Source organism: Branchiostoma belcheri, unplaced genomic scaffold, assembly GCF_001625305.1.
Source record: "Branchiostoma belcheri isolate BF01 breed outbred unplaced genomic scaffold, Haploidv18h27 scaffold161, whole genome shotgun sequence".
NCBI lineage: Eukaryota > Metazoa > Chordata > Leptocardii > Amphioxiformes > Branchiostomatidae > Branchiostoma > Branchiostoma belcheri.
In genome coordinates this window covers 502097-529735 of record NW_017803058.1, presented here as the reverse complement: position 1 = coordinate 529735, position 27639 = coordinate 502097, and the positions used below count along the sequence as shown (strand labels likewise).

The following is a 27639-nucleotide window of genomic DNA, read 5'->3' as shown; positions in this document are numbered from 1 at the left end:
ACGCCTAGGGGTATTTGCCCACTGTACCTCCATACCAAATTTCAGGACCTTAGGCCCTAAAATGAAGAAGCTGAATCCATTTAAAAAATGGCAGGAGGAGAAGGAGGAGGAGGAGGAGAAGGAGAAGAAACATCAGAAAAAGCAATATGGGTTCACCACCACTTCGTGGTGTGGTGAACCCATAATTAAAAAATCTTTTGCACTCTTCATTCCTTTGAGCACGTTGTAAATTGGAGATACTTCATATTACTAACTCTGCTAAATGCTAATAAACTTCTCATGATTTCATCATTTTCTTGTTAAAGGCCTTTTTGCTTTTTCTGCAAAAGCGTGTGCTGGTTTAGTTTATACATTGTATTGTGAAAATAGTGGTATTTGTTTAGAAGTAAAGGATAGCTGGAATGCACAGGGAACATTCAGAACTGACTCATTGCATATGTCTAAACACTTTGCCATTTTTCTTATGTAGGGGCCAAGGAGTGCTGGTGTTGCAAGAAAGTCCATTTTAGAGGTGCAGATGCGGACATGTAAAATTCAGTCTTAACAGAAAAGCACTTCTTTCTTTCATGCACCATTTTTCAGCACCCACCTGACTCCTGTTACCTAGTATAATTTTGCAGAAAGTTTGCATTCTCACAGAGAGTTTTTCCTCTAATTCTTTCCTCTTTTTCAGATTCTCTTGTTTGTTTTGAAGTGTTCCACGGATGTTTCAATGTTAGCTATATAGGGGCACGAGGAAAACTTCTTTGAGATGCACGTGTTGAAAGACTATATGATTCATTTCTTAGTGGAATTCTTTTTCTTCTAGTCCAACTGCCAAGACGTTTTCACTAGCCTTTTTCCTTCCTTGGAAACTTTTTTTGAAGAAGCCTTCTTCACTGGATTGAAGGCTGTTTGCACTGTGTTTGCAAGACTCCTGGTGAGAAATATTAGCCCTGCAGTTGCTACATTTATAGTACAATGCTGAAATTTATTCCAACACAACAAGGATAAAGAGATCACATTTTCAACAACTGCAGTCACCTTCATCAGGATAATTAACAACCAATTACTTCCAAACGTAAACTCGAGAGTTACAGTTACAGACAATGTCATGTTACCTTATTTGCACGAGACTTTACGGATACTTGACATCAGCAATTGATTAAATGTATTCATAAAGACTCGCATGAATAATGTCAGTTCTCATGAACTCATGTGAAACTCTTGCGAGTTTACAGTTGTACGTTTGGAAGTGATTTGTTCATTAATTATCCTGATGAGGGTGACAGTACTAGTGGTTGTTGAAAATTTGATCTCTCTGTCCTCATTGTGTTAGAATACAGTTAAAATTGTACTACAGTATGATTATTACCAACACAGATGAACTTTCATGATAAGGTGCAACATTTGTTGACAAACCTGTCTGTTTTGTTGTGCACTGCAGCCCCAGCCGAGGGAAGCCAGGTCCGCGTGCCGCGTGGGGAGGTGAGATCGGGGGGACGGGGATCGGGAAGAGCGGGAAGCCGGGACTGCCACGAGACGCCAGGTCGGAGAGAACGCCGTCACTCTCCAGCGTAGACTCGCGGGAATTCTTCGTGGACACAAATCGCTGGAGGTGAGCTATCACTCTTCTACTTGCCCCGATTTATCTTTCTCCTACCTTAAGTATGTTTCAAAAGGATGGGCCCTAATGCTAAAGTCACTATTCCCAACCCAGGACCCAGTCGAGCAGTTTGTGGGGAAAAAAGTATGACATAAAAGACAACAAAAGACAAAAATTTGGAAACAAAAATTGATCATGAGCACTATTTGCATATATTTATAATATGAATTGTTTATTATTTGTTAAAGTACAAAGCCCGGCTGGGCCCCAGTTTTGAAATGTGACCTTAGCAAAAAAATATAGGGAATGGGTTCAAGTATTTATATTTTTTTTATCAACAACTCATTTCAACAATGTCAATGAACTATATCTAAAGATCTCAGCCATTTCTTACATATTAACTGATAACTGAAAGCAGCTTATGAAATTAATTTCTATATCCAAGGTCTCAATACAAATAATTATTCTTTTTGTACACAGTCAAGGCACAGCACGAGATGTGGTCACCCTCAGCCTGTCTAAAGACTACTACTTCTTACGGGAGGAGCAACTCCGCACAGCCAACCCCAGTACAGCTAAACTCCACCCGGTACAGTCTGTGGGAGCTGGGCTGTAGATCAAGTGTGATATACTCAAGAAATTGTTACTCAAGCAACTGGATAGGTTTGAAAACTGTCAGTTGTTTCAAGTAGCATCCACTAATTTTTCGATTCTTTTCATCTGTCACTGATGAAAAATTCTGGATGCTACTTGAACAGTCCCACAGTTTTTAAAACCTATCCAGTTGCTTGAGTAACAATTTCTTGTGTATCTCATTACCTGAATATATGAATGGAAGAACTGTACCTATATATCGTTGAATGACAAATGCAAATGTCAGTGGCAGTTGCCACCAGTTTTAATACACAGAGACCAGACACAAAATCTGTGGACAGGGATCAGTTGAACCCCCTTCCTTCCTTCATATATAATACAGTATCTGTAAGACCAGCAGACGACATCTGATTTGAGATATCAGTATTAGAATATGATGTGGAATAACCCGAGTAGCACAACATGACATGGATGGTCTGTTATTTGCCTTCGTCCAAATTTATGTCATAAGTTTTGAAAGTTCAGTCAAATGAGTACATTCCTGTTTGTGTGTGTGTTGGAAAAGCTGTGTGAGTTGTTGCATTGCGTACTAGTATTTCTTGATTGTTCTACATCTAGTCTTGTTGCATCTAGTGATAGATAATTTCACGATTATCATGTTGAATCTATGCAAGAACATCAATGTTATTTGCCACGTGTCTCTAAGTGTTGTGAACATGTGATGGTATAGGGTAATGTATTTGTTACAAATGTATATATTTGGAGAATATATGTCTTGACACAAAGGGTATATCTATAGCTATAATTTATAAGTTCATAAATTTGTTCTTTGTACCATGTGAACAGAACTGTAAGGTTTTTCTGTTGAGGAGAATTATGCAGTTATTTTATTCCATATTGCAACCCGGTGCTTGGTATGATGTTCTTCTTTCAATGTTGCCCTAAGACTTTTTGAGTATGTGTGCTTTCTTGCAAAGTGTTTTATGTCCGCTTGTATGCATTACTTTTCTTCCATAAAGATGTAATTATTGTTATTCTATGTATATATTTGTACATTTCTGGAAAATAAAAAAGAGGAAATTGATTTATGAGGAAAAGCCCTGTTAGTCTTTTGTTGTTGCTCAAAATCATCTACTCCGTCCTACATGTACATGTATGTCACAGGTCTGAGGGCTCCAAATACATTTGTAGCCTAGTTGTAATGATACAAGAGGCAAAAAATCATGATACAAAAAAAGGCACACTGCTGACTGCAATATTCATCATATTAATGCTTACTCTACAGCTTCAATAGTAGGATTTATTGTATGGTTACGTTGCACAATTAGCAGCATGAATTGTTGCCCTACTGATTAAGAATCAGTACTTACAATCTGTAAATATATACTCTGTAAATATATACCTATATGCTGAGGTTCCTTAGTACGGACATGTCAGATGCAGCTGCCATAGTGTACATGTATACAGTACATGGGAAGCTAATGGTTGCAGTACTTTCACCTGCCACTGGGCGGCGCTTTAAGATTGCCATGCACTGGTCAGGTGTAGCCTGTTGCTGACAGGTTTCCTTCTGCCTGGAGACCTTATCCAATTTCCTACGTTTCAGCCACTTTTAAGTAATTCTTCACAATGCCCTAAAGCAGAAAAGCAGATATTCTGGTCACTACTGCCCAGGTCATGTCCATCCTAACGAATATAATTATGACATAATGAATGGAGTCTACAAAAAAGAAGACCAGAGCCAACAAGCCATTTCCTGCATCTATTTATTACAAGTGTGAAAAACTGCAGTGAAAATTGCACCTTGTGGTACTGAAGATCTCAGTATGAGTGTGGCACCATGATGTGACAAGGCATTCTCTAGAGACAATTTCAAACAATACATTATACAAAGCAACAAGAGGCTTCTCTATACCTCTAAAGCTATTCCTTGGTATACAGGTACTTCATAAAGACATAGGCAACCTTGTAGGTCCCAATATGTATGTATCATCTGCTGCTGAGAATCTATTGCAATCTGATTTAATAAGTGATGATTATTTGATGTAACGTTAAGAAATGTTCCTGCACAGAGTACGTTTTAGCACATGAACTAGAACCAAACTGGACTCATCAAATAGTCCAATATCATCAAAAATGCATTTCTTTTCAAGTCCTTGAAATGGTGAGATGTAAAACACTCATCATGCAAATCCGTTGGACGATGCACCCTGCTAAAGTAGTCCTACATGCAGGGTGTTACCAGTTACAAAATTTCCCCTATGTACAATGGGCAGAATTTCTTGAAAGTCCTACATAACAGAATTCAGTAACACAACAATGGCACTGATAGTAATGGCAGAGCTTTGCAAAGGGAGAAGGGGGAGGGGGGTGTATGAAAAAATGTTCTTTGCTCTGCTTCTATTTACACGAGGTTACTACTTCAACTTTGGTAAGGAATAGAAATACTTTGCTGTTTGTATGGTGACCTCTGATAACCAGGTAAGAACATAGATAGATTTGCTTGCATATGTGATAAACCTTTACCACATTCTACAAATGGTGTCCATGCACTCCAAAACAGAAGTACAACATGTAACTCCCAGTGACTTGTATAGAACAGGATAATGTGCATGAACATACTCTTCTAGAAGATAGACAATAACTTATTTGCTTTGCTTACTTGCTATGTTTCATACAACCTTGGTAACCTCTATCAACATTTATCCACCAGGTTACATATATTTGCCACTTTGAAGTAACTTTGAGAGATCTCTAGTGCAGCGCCCCCTAGTTATGCAGTTTAGAAATGCAGGAGTGCATTTTACTGGGGAACCTTGCATTAGAGATCTGTTTAGATTTTTTTACGGTGAGGAATATATGTGATCTGGAAGGATTATGTTAGTAGATGTTACATGTAGTTCTTTCCCTCTACATTTCACACTAGGTGCCCTGCTTTTCCTTAATGTATTTCCAAACTCTTGCAACTTCGAAGAATCGTTTCACCTTAGTTTCACAGTACAAGAACATGTTGTAACACACATTCAACTAGTGTGGCTTAGTCACACTCACCCCCAAACAGGCACTACACAACATGGCACTTGGACAGCCTCTACACAATGCACAGTTTTACACAGACAAGCATTACAGTTGTGTTTAGAGCAGACTTTTGCATAGACAGCATTTTTTCAAAAGACAGTTCGGAGAGTAAGAAAGGAGAATAATTGCAGGTAGTACCGGTAAAATTTTTTACCTCAAGGCATTTAAAGTTTCATACAAAAGGAGCTGCTTCAATTGGCTAATTCACCCCCAAAATGGTGAATTTAGTGAAGGAAATGTTTCAGTTCCAGCGAGTAAAAATACAAATGTATTGTAACTCCAGAGCATCCTACCATCTAAATACAGTTTCCTTCTTTTGTTTGAGTGCTCTTCATGGCTCATGCTGTACATTTTGCTAACAAACACTGCTGGTACATCACACTATAAAGAAGCCATTGCTATCTCTAACCTTTGCCAAAATTTGACTGAGTACGCCCCGTACAAAAACAAACTTCTTGCATTATTGCTAAATGACATTTACAAGTATTTACAGTAGTGTCTTCTGTCCTGAGGTAGGGAACATTTTTCTTGTTCCTCTTTCTCCAAAAGCACCTATTTACACAGTAATAATAATACTTCACAGGAATATTCTACCACTGAGATATAGTAGTATTCCAAGCTTAAAAACAGTGGTAATAAGCATGTTGACCTTGGTGTCATCACAATGTCAAAACAAAGATGGCTGCCATCTTTATTTCCCATGATGCTCAGTTGTCACGACCAAGAAAACTGATGGCTGCTCTTGCAACTTGTACATCGTATCTTCCACTTGCACATACCAGGTACATATAAAGGCATCTTACTATGACTAAGTTTGCTTTTAATATTACAAATGGTATCCTTGTTTATAAAACAAGACTTGCCACAGCCACTACAAGTGATAATTCTTGTCTAATATTCCTTTAAAAAATTCTCGGTACAAGTGTATCAGATCAGAATCATCTACGTAAGGTGCAACATCTTGTTGAAAATTGTTCTCAAAAAGGTGTGTGGTTTGCAGAAATTTGATGATGGCTGATAGCAAAGATGTGTCACATGTGCAGTCCCTGAAGAATGGCCTGAAAGTGCCAGGGTAGGATTTTTGCATATCTTGATTGAATGGTGGTGGCTCCCTCTGGACTCTCCTCCGCACTGTTTTTGGAAAAGTTTGCTGCAAACCAGCTGCAACAGTAGGTGGACATACAGCACAGCCGGCACCTGGAACAGAGGAGAGAGAACACATTGGTTAGTACGTTTCAAAAGCTGGTAATCATAAAAATGGAACACCCTTTGTTTCATGAATATTCGCAACATATCATTAGTCTGTCAGTTGATACAACCAAGCCGTACAGAAGTTCACAAAAGACACAGTAAAACATACATGTACAACTATAGCTTTATAAGTCGTAATAAGGTACGCTAAGAACTCAAGCAACTGGATATGATTTTAGGAAACAGACGTTTCAGAGAGCATCCACTACCTATCGTCAGTGACACTGGTGAGATCTCAATGTCCAGATCACGAGATATCAAAACCGGAAGTGCTGCTGCAGTACCAAGGAAAGCCGCTAGGGAGCCCAAAATCTAAGTGTTTCTTCCTCTTACCAAACCCTACCTTATGCCAAATATGATTATGATTCATCATTGCCTTCTTGATTTATGCTGTTGACACACAGACACACAAATACGGCCACAAAAACATAACCTTCTTGTCAAAGGTAATAAATTGAAGACAAATTTAGCTTCGGATGACTCACCATCATTGTCATACAAGTGTTCCAGGTTTCATGGATTCCTGGCCCTCGATCCACTGCAACATTTCCTCGCTGAAGGCCTCGGCCAGTCCCTCCTCTGCCTCACCAAAGCTGTAACTGTCCCGCAGGGTGTCGGTGTGGGACTCTGACAGGGACCTGCAACAGGGAAGACACAGGAACATCAGTCAAGCTGTCCAAGCTAAATACAGATCATCTGAACTATATACAGCAATTGTTTTCTATGGTTAACATCATCTTAAAAGCATCCAGTGCCATTTCAGGATGACAAAATTGGAATTTCAAAGTCAATTTTCTGGTAATTTTTTAATGTACTAGTAGTAAGTTATAAAAAAAAATCATAAACAAAACATATAATCAATAAAATAAATAATCAATAATAAAAATTTTTCTTTGCTTTGCCACCCTGAAATTGCATTGGATGCCTTTTAATTTTGCGAGCCATACTGTAAATCTATTGAGAGCCTATAGGGCTGAAAATATGGGTCCAGGCCTGGTTTTGTGTAGTTGTCTGACGTTAAATGATTAACTTAAGTAAAAAATCTACCATGCCATCTACAACTAATATCACAAGACAACTACAATGTAACAGCTCTTACTATCAGCTATGACTCAAAAATACAAAGCTAATATGTACATCTTTGCATACAAGCTCAATTGACAAGAACAATCATTAAATGGACTAGTTCTAAAGCAGCAGTTTCACGATCAGTCAGTGATGCAGACAGTAGATGATTGTAACTGGAAGAAGGCAGGATCATAAAATATCAGTTATGATGTGAGCACTTTATATGATGAATGAAGCATGGTGTAAGTTATTCTTCTGGAATGTCCTAAAGAACTAGCAAGCAAAGTCAAATGTTGCTCCCAGTATTGAAAAATTATAATTAAGTCTTATTCAAATCAAAAGCAGCACCTCGTTCCTTCAATCCCATCAGGCAATTGGCATATCAGATCCCACAATGCATTGCAACATTCCTCCTACACCTTATCAGCATTCAACATGCCATGGATTATGTTCAGTCCAAGCTTCCTTTTTTTCAATTTTCGTAAAGAATACTATAATTCCTGACTTTTTCACGGTACTTCTATGATTTCACGGTCACTTCTGTACTGTGAACTATCATTACTGCTAACAGATCATTCTTCTTTTGTCCTCTCCCTCATACCGTAAAAATATTGTTTTTGGAAACACCTCCAATTTTCTCAGACTGAAATTTTGCTATCGTGAACATAAACAGAATTACAGTACTTTTTTTCATTAAATTCCTTCTTGACGTGTTTTTTTTTCTAGGAAATTTGGACACGAGGTAATGTTTGCTCCTTTGATGTTCCCCAAGGCTTCATGCTCGGACCATCACAAGAAAGAACCCAAAGCTTTACTGCCAAAAGCAAGCCAAGCAGCAGTCCTACTGACTGATTAGTCATGCCATGGCTATTAGTAAACTGTTCCATGATTGGTGCAGGGGGTTTGGGTAGGCGGGGCCAGGCCTGTACATGTACCTGACAAGTCTGGGTGGAAGTTCAGGACTAGGGGGCGAGGAGTCATGGTCATAGTCATGCCACCATGTGTTCCTGGGAAGGGTAAGACATCGAGACACAAACATGGTCATTTTCCAGACCTCACTGTAATCTCATTCTTCTCACATGTCTCCACTGGTGCACACATAACAACGTACAACATCCAAAATGTATATTATCATCATAGTAAATTAGGTTTAGAATCTGTTGACCAAGGGACTAAAAAATAGCATTTGTCACTACCTGTAACACTGGAAGTTCTTCTTTCCATCCATCCAAATCCAAATCATTTGCAAACATAAAGAAATGCTCAAATCTTCTGTTTTTTATCAATCCTAACAGTTTCTTTTCCTTGTGAAATACCTTTCCTTAGAAAGATTCATGAATATTAGGACAAGACCTACACCTCTTAAATCCCTTTTTTACATGTAAGATGCTGGGTTGACCAGTCTGTATTGCGTGAAAAGAAAAGAGAGCATGGTTTGTAGACAACAGTCATGTATGATCAGTATACTGCCATGTACAGAAGTGTGGCATTAGAGTTGCTCACCTGTGTGGAGTACTACTGGTAGACCTGGGAGTACTTGTTCCTGAGGATGCCGGCGACCTGACAGGCTCACATGTCATCAGTGACGGCTTACTCACATGTAAGGCTTGTACGTGCACAGTCTGGGCTTTAGCTTTAACCAACAGAGGGGTACTGGGACTACTGGGGACATTGTCATACTGCGACTTTACGCTGTGGTGTTCCGAATTCTGCGAGCTGGACCGAGACGACCGCCATAACCTCCTTTCGCCGACTTCCTCGCCATTTTCCGAGCTCTGCGATTTGATGGTTTGCAGACGCGGCGCGCCGTAGTGGGCGGGCGAGGAGTTGACCTCCCCCCACTGACAACTAGAATCGCTGTGCGCCGACCCTCTCCTGTAGATCGGCGACTGCACCCACGCTTTTTCCGACAGTTCCGAACTGCTACTCTCACGGCTGAACCCGGGGGAGCCCTGTACGCGGTACATGTGTCCCGGTAAATACCCGCTGCTGCCGCTGGATTTGAGGGACAGGTCCGGGGAGCTGTTTGAAGACGAGTGTTTCTGCATGTACCCCCGTAAGGCCTCGTTCCTCTGCCAGTCCGAGTATGAGCTGTGTACAGAGTTGTGCACGCTGTGCCTGAGCAGGTCGGGGCTGCTGTCCTGGTGGGTCATCCGCTGCAAAGACAGCTGGGATATACTCGTGTGAAGGTCGTGACCCTGCGACCTATAACCTGAACTTGACCCGCTCGACCTTGCCGACAAGGGGTCGGGGTCGTCTAGTGAAGTCTGTTTCCACGTGGATTTCTTCAAGGTGGTTTCCTTGGGTCCCGTAGACTCCATGGACGTTGTTCGCGTCATCCTGATTTGGCGCGAGTGTTGGCGGGGGATCGTGGAAGGCGTGGAGGTCGCTGACCTCAGCTGCTTCTGAGGGGACGGTGGGCAAGATGTTGCATGATGGGAAACGGGTCTCTGTGGTCTCTTAGTCTCAGGAGTTGGTGGGAATTGTTCATCTGTAGGAACGAAAAGATCCTGTCAGCAAAATTCAAACTCAATCAAAGAGATATACTGTTAATATTTCACATTAAAAAATCACTGCAAATAATTCTACCAGAAGAAAAGTCTGGTTCACAGTTCATGTCATTCAAGCAAGGGGATCATAATAGAATCATGCAGGCAAGCAAGAAGCATCCGAGGATCAGAGGAAAGATGTGGCAACCAGCAAACAGAAGAGGTAGGACTGTTGCATGGCTGGGGTTATTCTGATTCTGATTGTATGTGGATTGGAACAACATTCAGCATATTGTTGATTATACCGTCTCTTTTCTATCTACAATCATGTCGGGTTGGAGAAAATGTTAACTAGTAAGGCTGACATTTGAAAAACCCTTTTAAAGTTTACTTGCAATTTATGGATACTGAGTTAATTTCATGATTCAAGTTTCAAGTTTCTGTTCATTTAACCCTCCCCCTGACTGTGAAATTCTACAGTTACAGGTTAAACACTCACCATCATCTACCACATCAGAAACAGAACTACTATCTGAGGGGTCAAGATCTGAAAGTAAGAAGCACACATGTGGAGTTGCAGGGGTCAAGAGGGTAAAACCAAAGGTGCATTATACAAAACAAAGCAGGTTGAAACTATGACAAAATTCTAAAGAACTGGTGAACTCTCAATACACAAACAAATTCAAATCTGTCAGAATGTGAAATAAAGAATCAGTACACTTCAAAGGCAAATGGTTTGTAGTTTCTATGTGAGTTGCAAGACAAAGCTTACCATAGTTTTAAGGGCTGGAACACTACATTTTTCATAACTACAACACTTCTTTGCAGTAAACTCTTTGCCAAGACACTACGTATACATGGCATCAAAACTACTCTACTCTGAATACAGTGGAGATCATTTGTACAAGTAGAGAAATTCTGCATATGACTGAGTATGTGCAGTATACGTTATAACTGTTGTATTTCTAAAAGCACAGAGGGCAAAGCTGCAAAGCGTAAGCGATGTAGTAGAAAGTGACGTGGTTAGAAAGCCGTGAAAGCCGGCTGGGGTACCTTCTATGAACGCTGCGTACGGCGCCATTTTGGCCGGCATACCGGTCTGCTTCCTGAGATGGTTCAGAACGGCCTCCAGGGTTTTCAACTGAAACAAACGAGTATTAACGAAAAAATCAAAACATTGTAACGCTTCAATGTACACACTTATCTAATCAAAGAATTCCTCCACATGTTACATTAATATAGGAGTTTTGACATCCAAAATTAAAAAGTTATTTCATTACACCTGCTTTAGCTTCCTTATTCATAGTTTAGGCCATGTTGATAATATGTTAATATCTTATACATGTAATTATATGGATGACATCCGTGCATGCATGAATTTTCATCGGTTTTCCCCCCAAAAAAGGTTTTCGACCATGCTGTAAATCGTACAAAGCAGCTGCAAAGTGACTCATCAATTGCAAAAAAAATAGGAAAACGACAAATTGTTGGCTGCCAAAATCAATTCCAAATTAAAAGAAGAAAATGTGAAGGAATGAAAATGACTATTCGCAATTCCAAACTCCGTGTGTTCAGTCATTTGTTCAACCTTCATGACCACGTAGATTTCATAATGAAGGTAACTTTCTTTTGCCAAACTTTTTTTATTCAGGTGCTTGCTCGCATCAGTTTTGAGGTTCACAGAGGATGTCACCTATATAATCAAATCAATAAGAGGAAGGAATGCTAACAATGTACATGACTACACTAGCACACCAATGTTAGCACTGATGCTTTACCTTTTGCAGGGACTTCTGGTAGGACTCCTTTCTCTTCTTGCGGACTTTCTTCGCGACGTTTGGGTCGTTGGCGAGTCGTAGGGCAGCGCTGGTGATTTTGGACAAGATCTCATACTCACGCTCTATTCTCTCTAAATCTGCTTCTGCCTCCTAGGGATGGAGTAAGAACAATTCAATCATTCATACAATTGTAGTCAGGGGTCGAAATACAGTGTGTGCAACTTGGTGTAAGTAAATTTGGTGTCGTGCAACTAATTTTTGCCTGTATGCACGACGGTGCAAGTTTGCTTTATCCACTGTTACTAACGGAGAAATACCCAATAAAAAACTGGAAAGGGAACAAATCAACAAAACCAGAATCCATTAAGTTTTTCTTCATTTTTTTGTAATTGATAGGTTACTATCTACATCCCTTTAGTAGGTTAGTAGTGTAAGCAAATATTGGATGCTATTAAAGTTACTACGTGTACTTTTGGTTGTGTACCTATTATTTTTGGGGGGTGCAACTATTTTTCTTCTGGTGCAAGTATGTTTTTTTTCATCTGCATCAGTGCAAGTTGGCCCCAAAATCTATTTCGACCCTGTAGTATTGGGTAGTGGTCTTTCTGTCATTTGAAAACATTTTGCCCAATCCGTCATCTTTGATAGACAAAAATCAGTGTGTAAAGGTACGAAAAGAGAGGTCAAACTTGACCCCATCAAAATGCAGGAAATAGCATTTCAATTTAACACTTTGCACCTTAGATGCTCGACATGATGTTCACATAAAATCAAACAAAATTGAGAGACGAAAAAAATTCTGGCTGGCTAGAACACTGGTATTGGGTAATCAAAACAAGAAACTTGTATGAATTCACCAATAAATTCTCTGGTCAAGAGACTGCAAAAAATCAATTTGCAAGCTTGATGTCAAGAGCAGTTGTTTTCTACACCCTTATGCTGTCCAGGACAAATTTTATCTTATTCATATTCTGCATATTTGAGTGCCTTTTTTTTCACTGACCTGTCCTGCTGACCCTTCCACGACCTTGCTAGAGTAAGTGAATGCTGTCCCCACCCGCCTTCTGATCTGGGGTGGACTCTCCCCGGGTTTCAGTGGTATATCTGAGGACAACACTCCTGTGATCTCCTGTTAAACAAAGTCAAATACCTCATCAATATTTAAAGGAAAGTAAAGTATGCACATCCTGTAAATCACGATTTTTCGTGGTACTGTACTTTTATATTTGTGGTTTTTGCAGTCACCTCTGTACCACAAACTTAATATCATTACCAGAAACAAATAATTCACAGCCTTTTTTTTGCTGCACCTGCCACCACCACGAATGTATACATGTAGTTCTGTGAAGAGTTTACTCAGAGGGCCAACATAAGGTGATATACAGTATAGCTATCTACATAACATTAAATACTTGCACAGACACAATATTTTGTTGTATATTATTGTCAAGAACATTTTCAGTTCAGAACGGCCACAATGTACATGTAGCTACCTAATAATCAACATCAGTCAATATCAGTACATTTTCTGGTCAGCTTCATGTTTGTAGAAAGTTGATATCATAAAATAGACTGAAGCTCCCCCTTGCAGCTCCAGAAATTACTACAGGTGCAGTGCACTTACCGCTTCCTTGATGCAGAGTTGTTTGAGTGCTTCTGTCTTCAGCTTGAGCTGGTCCTCCAGGGTCTCTTTCCTGGCCCGCAGTGCTGCGTACATCTCACGACACAGTTGCTTCTGGGGCTCCGACTGGTCACTGGAAACTGAGGAAGAAAATTCAAACTTTTAGACTGACTTCCATCACTTAGAAGTCCTAAATGCTCAACCAAGTGGAAAAAAGGTGAAACTATTTTCAATTGATAAAAGTAGATGCCATCATCTTACAACACAAATAATGTACATGTACAAATGTAGTTCTCTAACCAGTTTTTCAAAAGACACACACCTCACATAAGAACACAAGGAAACAAACTTCTGATCTTTACTGATGACTACTTTCAAGTTTTAATCATAAGACAGGAAGTGGAAGAGCCCTGGGCTTTGTCCACCTCTGCGTTCTTACTCATAATTAACAAACGAGGAAACTTCACAGGAAGCTAGTGAACCCAGGAAGCCAGTCACGGATTTTCCAACTGGACAGTAATCTGACTAAAATTCCACTGTCAGGCATGTCAAGAAAGAGATAGCAAGTGACGTGTTGCTATCAGACACCATACAATGTTCTTAGAATAGATTTGTAACCTGTGGTGTGCTAACACAACAAAATTATACTAGATAATTATAGAACCAAGAAGACAACACAATTCGACTTTCTGTCAGAAGCGATATAGTACTCTAGCTCCCCTGTAGCTAGCCGGTTTGTTTATGTGTACGTCCTCCTTGTTGATACTACACTGACACCACGTCTTGCTTCTCACAGACCACATGTGAACATCTTCCCACAAACACTTACCACCAGAATACACAGACAAAGACCGCCTTGCTAGCCTCTTCCTTCTCCTGTAACTCATTTTGGACTTCCTCCTTCGAAATTTTTAACAGAACTGACCAACAAGACATGGCCTGGAGGCACATTCTTCTGATTCTTGTACCCGGGTTCCTTCTTGCAGACACATGTCTCAGCCCCGGGATTATTTGTCTTTGGCAAACCTCATCAGTGTAATTTGGAAACGGACCATTTCCTGCTGATGTCAACCCAGGGAATCGTATCATCACTTCCCACTGAACCAGTGTTCTTGCCAGCCTGAATTATTTTTCCGTCCTCTCAATTTTGTTTGCTGTAATGTCATGTTCAACACCGAAGAGTCCTGGGGCATGCTCCCTAGGAAAATGTTGAAATCTTGACCCTCTGAAACTCTTTTGTCTGTATTTTGAGTGGCAAATTTTGCTCATAAACTAAGACTAGATTATATTATTATAATTAATGACATCTCTTTGCATATCTTTTCATGTCGATTTTGATTTTGGTCCGTCAAAGATGACGGATTGGGCAAAATCATTGTCTGTCATCTAGTGGCAAAATTCCTTCCAATGATGGAAAGACAGACACTGGCTAGAACACTGCACTGCACACTCAACCACAGTATTTCTTGACTACACATTTCTACCCTCAATGCTGAGGCTTTCTGTTTTCAGGACCATTGATAGAAATGTATTCACAGGTTGCCGTGTTTACTTCAGACCAATAACAGACCCACAGGCATATATCACCCTCACTACAAGGTAAGCAACCCTGACAGTTATCTGTCTTCTACAAAAACACAGGCTGGCCACTTTTTCCACATGTGCCCAACACCATCTATGTGTCAAATGTAAAACTTGAGGTCCATGTAAGACATACATAACTGTAATATTCTCAACATTCTATTTGACTACTTGCATCAACCTTGTCTTGACTTTGACTAACTTTTGTGTCCTATTGGACTACATGTATAAAAAAATTGTCTTTATTAAAATTATTTGTCAATTAATAGTTCGCAGTTATTAACATGTTGATCTTGAGATCTCACCAGTGTCACTGACGAAAGGTAGTGGATACTACCTGAAACGTCTGACCGTTTCCAAAATCATATCCTTTTGCCTCAGTAATTGTTTTTTGGCTTATTTTATTACCTGGATGTCTAACCTTCAGCGAAATGATATTCTTTGTCTTAGCTTATGATTTTGTCTGTAGCAAACACAGACATTGTACGTACAAAATCTTTGACTTCACTTCCATATAGTTGATTCCTGTCTCTTCTACAATTTACAGCACTTCAATTGTACAGACTCAATTTGCACAGCTCAGTTTACAGTTTGCTCTTTTGGCAGCGATCACACATTGTAAACTCCCTGCAAACAATTAGTCTATCCAGAATAAAGTATGTACAGAATGTTTAACCCTAAAAGTGCTACAGGCTGATATGAAGGCTCCCAGTCATTCTCCTTCGCCTTGACACTATGACAGTTACTATCTAGTCGTTTCATCATTGTGTTTAACATTCAATATCAGTGCACAGACCATAACTAGAGGTGAATATGCTACTACATGTACCTAGTTGTTTTATGCTACTATCTACAATTAAACATTCAAGTCGGTTCATTAAAGTCGGTTCAGAGAATTAGAGGTAAATATTCTCTATCTGCAGTGTTCTATTTTAACAGAATTTTGCCTCTCATGACAGACAAAAATTTTGCCCACTCCATCATCTTTGATACACAAAAATCGGTGTAAAAAGATATGGAAAGAGATGTCATTTAACTAAGCATCTACCAGCAAAATGTATCCTTCAAAATGGAGGAAATAGCATTTCAGAAGGTCAACATTCAGTGCTTGACATAATATTATGCCAAATAAAACTGAGATGATGGGAAAAAAATTCAGGCTGGCTAGAACACTATCCATCTGTATACATACACAATGTACAAGTTTAAGATTAGCCCCATTTCTACATACATGATTCAGCATCAAAAGAACATTCTGTGCTAAGTGTTGCAGTACTTACAACTGTTAGTCCTGGGCAGGCTGCCAAAGCTGGAGCTAGCGGTGATCTGTTCAGACTTGGAGGGTTCGGAGGATGGTGAGGAGAGGACCAGGGCTGCTACAGACGCCCTGTTGTCTGTCAGGTCTGCCGCAATCTCACTCAGGCTGCGACAGTGGGGCAGTCTCGCCTGGGGAAGGTCATGTTCAATGAAAGTCAAGTCAAGGTCATGTAAAAAGTCATGCTGACTACATTTTTTTGTACACATTAGGCCATGCTAATTTGATTATATGGATGACATCCACGTGCGAATGGAACATTTTCAACCATACTGTAAACCGTACAAAGTAGCTGCAAAATTTAATCTATTCCAAAATCTATTCCAAAAATTCCAAAGGAAAAGAAGAGAACGTGCAGAAATGAAGAGTCTATTATTTGCCATGACCATGCAGATTTCATAACGAAGACACCTTTTTTCCATACTCTTTTCCTATTCGCACGCTTGCATCAGTTTTTGGGGTTCCCAGAGGATGTAACCGACAGAATCAAATCAACATGGCCTTATAATAACAAGTTATGAACTGTAAGTTGTTCCATAGCGATAAGTTTCCTTTGTTTTCACATCCTAGGAGGTCACCAGGAAACAATGGCGCTGGCAGAGGGCAAAACTGGGACTTTCAAAACGGATGCAGACAGGATGCAGCTCTGTCCTACAAGGAAGTCCTGCCAAACCACCATTCTTCAAATGTAATTTGAATACAAGTATGCATAGAGTCCACTTTTTCATTGGGTTGAAGTTTTTAGCCTCCTTCACAGACATGTGTCGCCGCAGCGTTAATTTTTTTTGTGGGATTGCTGATTGGCGCATGTTTTGCCACGGAGGGAGTTTTGACACAGAGGGAGTACATGCCACCCCAACAACTAAACTCAGGCCAAGGAAAAAAAATGTTGTGTTTCCTGTTTCAGTCCAGAAAAAATTAGGGTCGGTAGGTAGGGATTATCTTATTTTATTTTTATTTTTTATTTTTTTTTTAGACTTTGCTGATTGCTGTGTTTATATAAGCAGAACATGATGAAAAATCGATTGTGCAATATTATATTTCATCACTCAGGTACTCAGGTGTCAGATCATGGAGCTTTAAACGGTCGATCAGCTCGAAGAACTTAACAGATGTCCCTAGCCCTTGCAGGGCTAAATTCAGATTCAGGTCCTGATTCAAGTCTACAGGTTTTCAGGGTTCTCCCAGGGATTTGGGAGAAAAAAAAAGAAACAAAAAAGAATTCTAAAGAAAAAAAAATTAATCTGCACAAAATTTTAATTGGTTTCTATCCCTTTGTTTGCCTAAAAATCGATAGTATGATTGTATCAATTTGAAACCCCAAAAAATTAGCTAAATTGGTGATTTAAGGTTATTGCGCAATGGACGTGCCCTATGACCTTTAACCTTTGGGGGTCATGCAGGCGTCAACAGCGCCCTCCCCATGCCTTGCCAGTCCGTTTTCGTGGGCAAATTTCTGCTTTTTTAGAGGTTTTGCGACCTAAAAACTCACATCAGAGGAAAAATACACCACAGACGACATTTTCATGGTAAATATCGATAAATGGACCAGGCATTTTTCTGTCCCGTTGCCGATTTTGCTGATTTTCGCCATGTGCTTATAATTTGTTTACGTCGATAGCTACCTTTCCTCGTCCGGTTTTATGGGCAAATTTCCGCTTTTTTAGACGTTTTGGGACTAAAAGACCGACAAAGGGGGAAAAATAAATCATATACATTATTTTTATGAGAAATACTGCTATCATGGACCAGACATTTTTCTTTCGCGTTGCCGAATTTTTGCGGCCGCCGCATGCTGATGGTGCAGTACGGTAGGGAATTTTCTACGATTAGTTCGTGAATGTATCGGCTTTTAAACTTATTTTCGGAGTCGATGGCTTTGTTTTACAAACAAATCAGACAAATTATTAGCGTTGTTTACACGACTTCAAAACGCTAGCGGGGCGCCCAATGTTCCACCAATGACAGCGATTCTCTCGGTAGCGTCGTGCAAAATGTTTTGGTTCAGCAATATGCAGGGGTCCACACAAAAATAAGGCTAGGGTCGGCGGTTTATTTTAGGGTCGGTCGGGAAACAGGAAACACAACATTTATTTTCCTAGGCCTCACTCCGCGGCAAACTAGCGTTCTACAAAAATTACGCCTTCGCCACACAAGTCTGCAAAAAAGGCTAGAAGTTTTAATGCTTGCAAATTTTCGGTTTAACAAATCCCATTCTCTGAGTTTGACAACATTTGAAATTGCCAATCTAAAAAAAAAAACTGAATAAGCAGCCATCATTGATGATTTAGTTTCCTTATTACAAATATAATTCCCTGAATTGCACTTTAAGTCATATGTACAGCCAAGAAGTATTGCTTTCCAATGATGTCATTGGCCGTTTTATCGATCAGTTGTTCCCGAACACTAATCTTCCTGTCAAATAAGAACTACACTTCCTGGCAGAAAGGCTGATGTTGGCAATAACCAGTTAACATAACTGCCCTGAGGGACGACTAGTAAGAAACTACAAGCCAATTCAGAACTTTGTGGCTACTTAATGAAAACATCAGCAATCTGCTAATTCAGGTGAATTGAAGTTATGAGTTAAGTTTCTTCCATAGCTTTTAACTTTCTGCATTACAACGTTAGGTACTGAAACTTAGTGAAAGAACACTAAGACTTGTGAGCAAAGAAATTTTTATGACCTCCTAAAAATTACTAAGACTGTCATCCTGTGTAGCTGCAATAGTTTTATAAAGTAAAAAATAATTTCCTCTACGGCTTCTGTACCGCAAACTTATCATTAGGCCACACCAATTTAATTTCTTGGTTAACGGATTTTTCTAGAAAAATAATGGAGCGGGCGGGCGAAAAAAAAATGAAAATAAAAACAGGCCTAGGCATCCTATTATGGCCCAAAATGGTACGAAAGGAGCCATTAAGTCAACACACCAGGCTGGTTCAAAATTTAAACAATGAATTTTGAACTTTTAATAATACCACTGCATTGAAAGATGGAATAACTGTAACAACTAGGATGAAAAGGACTGTTTTCAACTGTTCAGGGCAAAATATGAGCATTTTGCAGTTGATTCTGGATTTTTATTTTTATTTTCAAATCAGAAAAAAACGAAGCGGCGAATCCGTTAACCAAGAAATTAAATTGGTGTGGCCTTACTGTGAACAAATAATTTGCTTTTTTTTCTGCACCTGCCGCCACTTTGAATGTATAGTTCTGCAAAAAATGTTCTGAGTCAGACTGTAAACTTTTGCTACTGAGAACAAAGTGATTTACAGTATCCTGTGCCTGAGAAGTAATGATGATGTGTTCCTCACCTTGCTCTGTTTCCTGTCCAGGTAGAACTGGTGCTGACTGATGGCCATGGACCACATGGACCGGATCAGGTTGGGCGAGGCGTACCAGGCGTGGACCGTGGTGCTGCTGGGACTGAACGTACGCCGACTCACCGACACCCTGGGGACGAAAAACCAACAACTTCTAAACCCTCACTTCCTCAGTAACAAACAATCATGCTATTTGTAATCAGCTGCAAGAATTCACTGACATATCTTAATGCTCGACATTAGAACAGGTTGTGATGAAGTACTGTAAATCACCATTGTTTCGCGGTACTTTTACAATGTATATTCGCAGTTTTCGCAGTCAGTTCTGAACTCTCTCTTTCTCCCATAGCTTCTGTACAGCAAATTTATTATTGCCAGTACATGTACCATGAACAAATAATTCGTCGACATTCTTTTTGCTGTACCTGCCACTGCAAACATATAGTTCCACGAACATGTCAATTTTCTCAAACTTTTGCTACGGCGAACATTAAGTGATTTACAGTAATACAGTTTAAAACAAAATATTATTATTGTTTATCAATATCATCTCATATCATCTCATAACTGAAATAAAAGTATGATTTTCATGTGCATAATGTCAAAGCTACAAACGTACGTTTGCACAAATTGATATCTACTAATTACCCATAGTTATTAGAGAATAACTAGATTTTAATTAGGCAATTAGGTTATTCTCTAATAACTACGGACAATTAGTAGATATCAATTTGTGCAAACGTACGTTTGTAGCTTTGACCATTATGCACATGAAAATCATACTTTTATTTCAGTTACTTGTACCAAAGTGCTATATTATAACTTTAAAGATAATTACATTTGGGGCAATAAAATGTGATGACGTCATCCATATGGTCCATAAAATCATATTCATAACCCTTTTGTACCCAGGTATCAATATTTAGTACAACTACAGTTCTTTCTAAATTTCTTTGCGAGAAAACGATGGAAAGCTAAAATGCCAAATTAGCCAGGGAGGACACCTTAATCAGATTCATCCAAGCAGGCAATTTTACTTCAGCCTTTGTGCTAATGCTTTTTACCTCAACATATACATGTACATGTATGCAGATACAATAATACAATAAAATCTATAACTGAATGAACCTATCATGTACCAGTTGGCTGCTGTAAAATTTTAAAAAGTTATCGGGTTAAAAAAGTGACAAAAAGTTTTAAGTCCTTCCAGCAGATACTTTAAGTCAGAAAGAGACAATTTAAAGTTGGATTGTTACCTCAACACATAAGTTAGTTAATGTGTCAAAGAGTCATGTTTTTGGTGATTTAAAATTTCAGTTTACAGCACAGTAAGTTTACAGGGAAATAATTGTGGTAAATAAGTTATGCCTGAAATAGTAGTTATAGAAGTTAACCACCTGTTAAACTTAATCCAGAGAATGGTGCCAAATTATAACTTTCAAAAAGTTGTTTAATCTTACCATCAACATTAACATTGGCATTAGTATCATTGCACAAGGATTTAAACAGTGACATCAACAGTGAATATCAATATAACAATGTGGAAAGTCAACTTTTTCAATGGTTTATGACAAGGTGCTATGACCGTGCAATGACACATATAGTGCAAAGTGAGGATGTAGTTTTTTGACGGCAAGTTAGTAGTGTTAGGATTAGTGACTACGGGGCACTCTCCTTCCCAACCTCGTTAGTGACAACACTTGGATCTTGTTCCCAGGATAGTTTAGTAGTAAGGACACCAAATGAATGCATCAGTACCTTACCCCAGTCAGTGTAGCATTGTAGCATCTAAACCTACCACGGCTGAAACATGCTATTCTCTATGGGCTAATTGCTTTGTTGTGAATGGGAGAACTTCCAAGTCAAATGGCTGCCTTTGACGAAACTTGGAGAGGTAAACTTTTTCTACACTTCAAAACAGGTCTCTAGCCAGCTCAAATTTTTTTTCCAGTCAACCCAGGTTCATGTTTAGACCTGGAGGATCTAGGGAGGGTCTGGGGGCAAATTTTGGATTTTCGAACACAATTTCCCACATTTTGAGAGACAAATCATGGGGTTGAGAGCAGTCCTTTAGATGTTTTTACATTTTTTCCCAAGATTTTTGTCAAATATGTCTATCATGGTTGACGGATTGGTTTAAAAATGTTTTTGTCACATGCCACAAAGTTCCTGCAACTGACAGAAAACGGGTGCTGACTAGAGCCCTGCCTCAAAAAAAATCTGAAGACCCAGTGAACCCCTCTGTTAGTTGTGTGGTCTCCCATGCACAGTCCAAAAACACACCACCGGACTCTACCATCTGCAAGGCCAGGGGGGTGTCCAGCACCTCAACCAACACACTCTTAGTCTGTGCGGTGCAACTTACAGTGTCGACGGGTCTGAAATGGCGTCGGTGAGGTCATCTAACTCCTCCAGGGGCTCAGCGAGTGCATCGTCGTACACACTGTACGTGCTGAGCGCATGCACCACTCTACACGGGTGGGGGGGAGGGGAGAAATGTGCGTTGGACTGGTGCCTCTCACAGTGTGCACAGATCATTGTAGTCACCACTACTAAACATCACAGAAGGAGGTGCCCCTTTCTACCCCTAATTAATTAGTCAGATTAATCATCATCTCATCACGCACAAGATGCATTTCTTAGTGGTTATTTCAGTGATCATCACACCATGATTGTTAGTTGATTGTGATTCAAGGACAAGTGTCTCCAAAACAGGACCAACTAGACTAAAACTTCATGAAATTGTTCCAACTTTGGTTTTTATCATTATTGTTTTAGTCTAAAATCACACATTTAACAACTGCTTTTCATGTGTTTTGAATCTAGTGTTGTTATAATGTATGCACTATGTGCAAGTACAGATGTGAGTACTACTTTGTTTTACCTTTGCACAACACAGCAAGTTCTGCATGCGTGCATCCGCCTGTTACTAAAGTGTTGCCACTACTGCAGAAATCACTGAAGCACCTACCAGACTATATTCTCTACAACTCACACCGTAACTCAAAACACAAGTAGAACTAGAAAGGCCAATATTTGCTTTGGAGCAAATACAGCGATGGGTTCACCACATTTTACGACATGGCAGGGAAAGAATGGGAAACACAAGGGAAAACAATGATTTACATTGATATAACTATAATATGAAGTAAAATACAACTAAAACAACAGTTGGATAGCTATTCCCTACTTTATTGGTTAGGATTTTTAATTGCATAATGCAAACTGTTGATTTTCAAATAAAAAAAAACGTCCATGCCCGGCATTCCAATGCTGGAGCAGGAAAGCTTGAAATACCTACCAAAACACTTGAATACAGACATACTGTCAGTATGGAAATGCTTCTGTGCAGGTGGAAATGGTCTGTGCAGGTGTTAATCAAGTTAAATCCCAACAGCCAATCAGCAAGAAGTATAGAGGAAAGCTGCATGCCTATTGGTTGATGCCCTGCATTCCATTGTCATGACTCATGCCCAAACGTGGTAAACAAGGCACACTAATACAGTAATACATTTGCTATAACACAGCCAAAAAACTCAAATAAAACCATTCTAAAAGCCTGTATCACAATAATTTAAAAAACGCCTAGGAGTATTTGCCCACTGTACCTCCATACCAAATTTCAGGACCTTGGGCCCTAAAATGAAGAAGCTGAATCCATTTAAAAAATGGCAGGAGAAGAAGGAGAAGAAACATCAGAAAAAGCAATATGGTTTCACCACACCACTTCGTGGTGTGGTGAACCCATAACTAGAAGTAAAATCTTGAAATTTTCTATTTTGATCCATCCACAAATTGATTTTGTAAAAAGGTATGCATTTTGATCATAGATTTTTAAAACAATTACGGTAGGTATAGAATCAGTAGGGTGGATTGTACCATGTCCATTTTGGAGACACCTGAGGGGGGAGGGGGGTTTGAATTGTTAGTGTGGACACACTGGACTTACCTCCGCGGATCGTGAACCTCAATCGAAAACTTCTTCTCTCTGAAGTACAAATTCTCAAGCTGTCGCCACTGGAAAATCTGAGAAGAAAACACACAAGAAATCTTCATAAGGTAGCACTCCTTTCTAAAATGGCTGCTGACTGACTTCAGGAATAGACTAGACCATGAGGGCTTTCTTTCGAAGGGCTAGGGACGAACAGTTCAACCATACAAACGACCACAAATAAACAGTTTCAAACCTGGCCACTCATGTATTCAGGAAGTTGAATAGAATGTATGTACATGTAGGAGAAAGCTTTTAACTCTACCACAAACAGTTTTACCATTTTCTATATCCATTTTTAACTTTTCCAGGTCAATTTTGTACCACAATTAATAGTAGGTCAAGAAACCTAAGCAGTGGGTCAATATCATTAGTGTGTTTAAACGAGGGCATCAGTAACGACCTACTTCCTTGCAGCTTTTCACATAAAAAATGTAGGAACTTCTTTGGAAGTCTCATTAATAACTAAGATGTTTGAAAGGGTTAGGTGAATATTACATGACAAGTAACCTTTGTAAATGTCCATCCTATTTGAAAGGATTTGCCACTCAAAAGAAGTGCTGTATCCAGAGGACCAATATGTCTTCATTATACAATGTTACATTGTATACATAACATACTGAGGTTAACTTGGTCTGAATAGTGGCCACATTGCAGGTAACATCGAAAATTACCTGCACCAGACAAATTTTAGTAAAACATTGAACTTCTTTCCAACACACAATTGTACAGGGATCAAATTTTCAGCGACCACTGTCGCCTTCATCAGGATAATTAATGACCCATCACTTTACAACGTGATCTCGCAAGAGTTACAGCTACAAACACACCACCCTGTACAATTGTGTGTTGGAATAAAGTTCAACTTTTTAATATGATTACTACAAACACAGATGAACTTTCATGATAATCTGATAATCAGACAAATTTTACTTGCACCACTCAGAATGGATCAGGAAGTACTACCAGGTATCAACATAAACCTGACCTCAAGTCTAAAGGGTTATCTATGGACCTGTCAAGAACTTCTGACAGGAGTGTTAGATGATTCCAGGGCTGACAGATCATCTACATGTAGTCTCACAACGACTCCAAAGCCTTGTCGAAAATCAGGATTTCAGGAAAACTCAAGGTCAACATTGGGCTACTTTTCTACAACATATCAGCCGTGTTGATGTGTTTAATGTTGTTCAGCCAAGCTTTAAATAAAGAACCCTTTAGAGGGGAAAAGTACAGTTTGAACCTGCCCTGTGATGAATTCATCAACACAGTTCCCTAGATACAGTGTTATAAGTCCTGTTTTTCTAGGCTGAAAAGTCTTGCCCTGGTGGCCTTCAGGGTAAAACAAGAAGCCCCAGGGTGGGTTAAGCTATCACTCATGTGTCAGGATGGGTCATGCAAGGTCAAGCAAGGTCAATCTCATCTGGGAGGTCTGTAAGGGCATCCAATGCAATTTTAGGACAGCAAAACAAAAATATTCTTGATGAGGAAATCTGTCTGATATTAACATTATGTAACTGCCATTTCTTAGCACCTTTTCGAAACCATTTCACACTTATGCATTTGAAATAACCCCCAAATTAGTTTTATTTTGGGTACCGCCCATAAACAACTAGAACAAACCTACGATGTCGTTTTCCATCAGTGACATCGCATATTTTCCTCACAGATATCAGTATACTGTGGGATAGGGTTGATTAAACTTGCTACATTGAAGCATGTTTTCATTCCCTGATCTCCCACTATGAAATACTGAACATGAAACAGCTACAAACTTCACTTCCATTAAAATGTGTGTCATATGGTCTTTAAAAGCTGATTACACTCCTATGAGGGTACTGCAAGAACTTGAGTTCTTGTCATGTCACAAAAGGTTTTGTCACAACAGAGAGTGTGTGTGCATACGTTGTACATGTACATGTAGTCTGTAGTTTTAACTCACCTTCCTGGGTGTTAGCTTGTCGCTGTGGTCATACTGTGCGATGCCCTTGTAGCTTAGCCCCAACCACCACGGGATTCCACCCTTGTCCTGAGTCAGTGAAGGGAACAGGAAACATTACTGAGCAAGTCAGATTCTAGTACACTTACCATGTAGACTGCAGGCCTTACCTGTGATTTGCTTCACTGGTTGTGTAGATGGTTTATACGTAGAAAGGCCTTAGGGCATGAGAAGTACAATGACAGCAGGAACTCTATTTTCAGAATCAATATAATCAATTATGCAGTAAGCACTGTTCAAAAGACAACATTCAGTTGAAATCATCAAAATCAAGTGATTGAAATTTGCAGAAAGTAGAGCTTCTGCAAGAAATTATTTATTACAGGAATTATGGCATAAGCCATAGACTTCCTCTATCATTTTATTATCAGATTTAGTACTAGTCCACTACATATTTCTGTATCTCAAGAGTAGGAATTCTACAGAAATGGTTACATGATGCAGGGACAGGTCTGCTTTTTGTACACTCGAGAACACTACGAGTAGGGGACAGGAAGGGGGAGGGGGGCATTCACGCAGTTACAGGAGAATTTACCTGGTATCTTCTGGTCCGGGATGAACATGCCTAATACAGTGGCACAAAGCAGCAGGCTTTCAACTAAAGCTACATTTTCCAACCATGCAGAAAGTCAATCTTTGGTTACTAAATAAAGAAGTCTGTTGCCACCGGTTAACGTTTGGAAAGGTTTACGCTATTAGGGAAAAACATGGTAGCAGGAAGTGGTTTCAGGCAGCTGTGCTTTTCAAAGACATTTTTCTGTTTCCAAAATGATTTTCCATATTGACTACTCAGTTCAACATATCATTCTTATGACCAAAATTCATTGTTCGAAACACAAAGAACTGCAACGATTCTAAAAGGTGAAATTTTATCATGAGTTTAGCCAGGTTCGGTAAGGCACACGTTACACTAAGTCTTGAGAAAAGGAATTCTTGGCACATTCTTATCGATATGAGTTAACCTACACGCAAACTCTTCCTTGTGAGGAATGACAGATGGCTTACAGCTGATAGGCAGACGGCCAATCACACTCCTTAAAACATCCTGTTACATACACTTCAACTTCAACCTAGTATGTATGAAAGCTTGTACAAAAACAGTAACTTTCTATGATTCTATACATTTTTCAATCATGACTGAAACATGCTCAAAATTGATTCCATCCTAGTAGGTTCCCAAGCAATATTCACAGGCGATGAAACGTTAGTAGATAAGAAAATTAACCAGGGATAAGTTAATTTCCTTGGGGGCATGGGGTGTAAAATTTCCTCGTTGTTCATCATTTTAATGGCTGTCTGTATCCTAGAAGTTGTTTTCTTCTCAACTTTGCTTTAAGACGTTATTACATGTATTTATATCAAGCACATTTTCACAGGCCTACAGCTTTTAAGGTTAAATTTTTCCCACCAGGGTACTGTAATTCACATTTTTTTTGCTACTTTCATGTTCACAGTTTTTGTGGTCACTTCTGTACCGCAAACTTATGATTACTGTGAACAAATAATTTGCCGACTTTCTTTTTTCTGCACCTGCCACCACCGTGAACACACAGTTCTGCAAACATGTCCAATTGTCTCAGACGGCGAACTTTTGGTACTGCGAACATGAAGTGAATTACAGTGTTGGACCACACCTTGGCTACTAACACTTCTGTTAGCATGTGGCCATGCCCTACATAGATTCTACCATAACTGGCAAAGAACTTGGTCCATGGGGAGGGCAGCCCTATCACATGTCCTCTTGAGACCTAATTTGTTCCTTGACATTTGCCAAATTTGTTTTTGGTTCTTCAATTCTGCAAGGTTAGGATTCTAATACAAGCTTAGAGGCATTACACTCGTTGAAAAATGAGTTATAAGATTGTTACAGCATACAGGCTACCAAATAACTGGTAGTGTATTTTACTATTCTAGCCTATTTGAAATATACCATAGGCTGCATAGTGTATGAGAATCTATTCA

At 39.4% G+C, this 27639-nt stretch overlaps 2 protein-coding genes across 8 annotated transcripts in view; one reads left to right on the top strand and one right to left on the bottom strand.

The window, feature by feature from the left end:
* LOC109466272 overlaps positions 1–2285 on the top strand; it is a 19201-nt gene extending 16916 nt beyond the window's left edge. The window contains exons 13-14 of the mRNA XM_019763976.1: positions 1427–1597; positions 2066–2285. Coding sequence (XP_019619535.1) covers positions 1427–1597; positions 2066–2201 — 307 coding nt within the window. The 3' untranslated portion in view covers positions 2202–2285. The remainder of the gene's footprint in view (positions 1–1426; positions 1598–2065) is intronic.
* Positions 2286–3936: 1651 nt separating this feature from the next.
* LOC109466259 (FERM domain-containing protein 4A-like) overlaps positions 3937–27639 on the bottom strand; it is a 74745-nt gene continuing 51042 nt past the window's right edge. The window contains exons 11-25 of one of the 7 annotated variants that reach the window (XM_019763943.1): positions 26213–26242; positions 25621–25707; positions 23637–23713; positions 22053–22157; positions 19679–19817; positions 16326–16491; positions 13468–13604; positions 12847–12972; positions 11844–11993; positions 11119–11206; positions 10565–10612; positions 9080–10067; positions 8512–8583; positions 6994–7146; positions 3937–6454 (exon numbers count right to left, since the gene is read on the bottom strand). In XM_019763943.1, coding sequence (XP_019619502.1) covers positions 7002–7146; positions 8512–8583; positions 9080–10067; positions 10565–10612; positions 11119–11206; positions 11844–11993; positions 12847–12972; positions 13468–13604; positions 16326–16491; positions 19679–19817; positions 22053–22157; positions 23637–23713; positions 25621–25707; positions 26213–26242 — 2358 coding nt within the window. In that variant the 3' untranslated portion in view covers positions 3937–6454; positions 6994–7001. Of the gene's footprint in view, positions 6455–6993; positions 7147–8511; positions 8584–9079; positions 10068–10564; positions 10613–11118; positions 11207–11843; positions 11994–12846; positions 12973–13467; positions 13605–16325; positions 16492–19678; positions 19818–22052; positions 22158–23636; positions 23714–25620; positions 25708–26212; positions 26243–27639 lie in introns of those variants that run through there. The other 6 variants (XM_019763946.1, XM_019763947.1, XM_019763945.1 and 3 more) reach the window with 6 other exon arrangements.